Genomic DNA, 1,928 nt, shown 5'->3' with positions numbered 1-1,928 from the left:
ATTTATTTCCTCCTGGGAGTATAACAGTCTTTAAACTAAAGGGCTGCAGTGATCAGTCAGTGATCAGTGAATCAACATGACAGAACATTTATGTTTATTTTGTACATTAATGACGTTTACGTTTTGTTAGGTTCTGTTAGACTGTTTAAAGAAGTTATTCATTGTGGTGCGATCTGTTTTATTGTATCCGGTTTTATTGTGAAAGGCTGAACAGGAAGTGAATACAGTGTGCGGATACAACTTGTTTCGGGGTTTGAAAAATAAACAGACGTGTTTGAGTCGCTCTATTTCGGCACTTATGAAAGTTCTGCGTATGCCGAACAACTACGTGACCGCGCGTCGACACGTGACGTCATATTCTAATTTTTCTCTGACGTCATCGTGAAAGATTAGCCAACTGCGATCGCTTTAGCTAATAAGCTTACGAGTTCGACGRACGTACCTTTCACGAACATTTCGACAGGACTGCTGCTCTAAAAAACTAAAATGTTAACGTGGTTTTCTGTTCTTGTGGATCAGATATGTAAGTGTTTGAAGAAAACCTTGTGCTCGCCTCCGGCAAACGATGGATTAACTGAAGACAAACAACCTTCTCACGTTCCTGCGGGGTCACAGCCTGTGTCGGGCTCTGTATGCAAAAATGACACTTTGAAGATAGATCTAAACAATGAAGTACACGTGGGTGATATAATTTACAACAACTCCAATGTTTTCCGCATTGAAAGCATACTTGGAGAAGGATGGTACGGATTGGTAACAAAATGCCAGATAGAAAACACAGATCAGGTGACCGCTTTAAAGTTTGTATCATCAAAAAATCAGCGTTCAATTAGATTGGAGAAGGAGGCCTCTCGACGTTTTAAAATAAGTAATCTTGCAAAAAGCCACATTGTGGAGTACTTCGATCACTTTATGTTTAATGATATGGGCTGTTTTGTTATTGAGCTGCTTGACAAAAGTCTGGACAGATTATTGAAGGAAAGAACATGTCTGAGACTATATGAGATTAGGATTATTGCAAAACAAATGTTGGTTTGTCTCTGTACATTGGAAAAGCTACAACTGATTCATACCGACATCAAAACTGATAATATAATGTTAGTTAATCACACCTCCATGCCATTTAGAGTTAAGTTAATTGATTTTGGGGAATGTAGGTACACATRTGACTCATTGGAGGGGTCGGAATTGCAGGCTCTATTATACAGATCCCCAGAGTGTCACCTGGGATCATTTTCAATAAATCACGCTATAGATATGTGGAGTCTGGGCTGTGTTCTGGGTGAGCTTTATCTTGGTCATTTAATATTTGAAGGTAAAACAAGTTACAAAATCATGAGATCAATTGTTAATCTCCTTGGCCAGCCAGATGGATGTTATATTGAATATTCACAAAAAGGCACACGATACTTTACAGCTGACGAGACTGAATCAGGAAAGGTCTGGAGGTTTAGAACGACACAGAGTTGCACCATAGATGAACCTGACACCCACAGTGCTGTTAAATCTTTAGATGATTTGCTAAAAAATGCATACCCTCTCGAAAATGTTTACGAATTAGAAGATTTGAAAGAATTCACAGACCTTCTCAAAAAGATGCTAGCTGTGAATCCCATACAACGAATCCTCCCATCAGATGCTCTTGAGCACAATTTCATCACAATGGAGCATCTACCTCTATCTACAACGATTGATGACCCCTATATGACAGAGGTCATGCAGACCATTGAGACCATTCAGAACATTCAGTTGGATCTGCCCCACAAACCGTGAGTTTTAAAGGCGACCTACGGTGGGGGTCCTAGCACAAGTAGGGATCCATCTATGGGCTATAYAAAACATGTTCATTTGATTTAATTCACAAAAAGAATCTCAACTTGAGAATTTGCATTTCTGGCGAAAATGTTAGTGTGAATGCCTCTGTGACA

The 1,928-nt window shown here is 39.4% G+C and overlaps 1 protein-coding gene across 1 annotated transcript; it reads left to right on the top strand.

Annotated features, from left to right (window-relative positions):
- The first annotated feature begins 141 nt into the window (after positions 1-141).
- Positions 142-1,922, top strand: LOC106524843 (homeodomain-interacting protein kinase 1). Its single transcript, XM_014018833.1, has one exon. It carries the CDS (start codon positions 487-489, stop codon positions 1,771-1,773), a length of 1,287 nt encoding a protein of 428 aa, XP_013874287.1. The 5' UTR covers positions 142-486; the 3' UTR covers positions 1,774-1,922.
- The last annotated feature ends 6 nt before the right edge of the window (positions 1,923-1,928 follow it).

This window comes from Austrofundulus limnaeus, unplaced genomic scaffold (genome assembly GCF_001266775.1).
Source record: "Austrofundulus limnaeus strain Quisiro unplaced genomic scaffold, Austrofundulus_limnaeus-1.0 Scaffold203, whole genome shotgun sequence".
Classification (NCBI taxonomy): Eukaryota; Metazoa; Chordata; class Actinopteri; order Cyprinodontiformes; family Rivulidae; genus Austrofundulus; species Austrofundulus limnaeus.
This window is presented reverse-complemented; position numbering and strand designations above follow the sequence as displayed.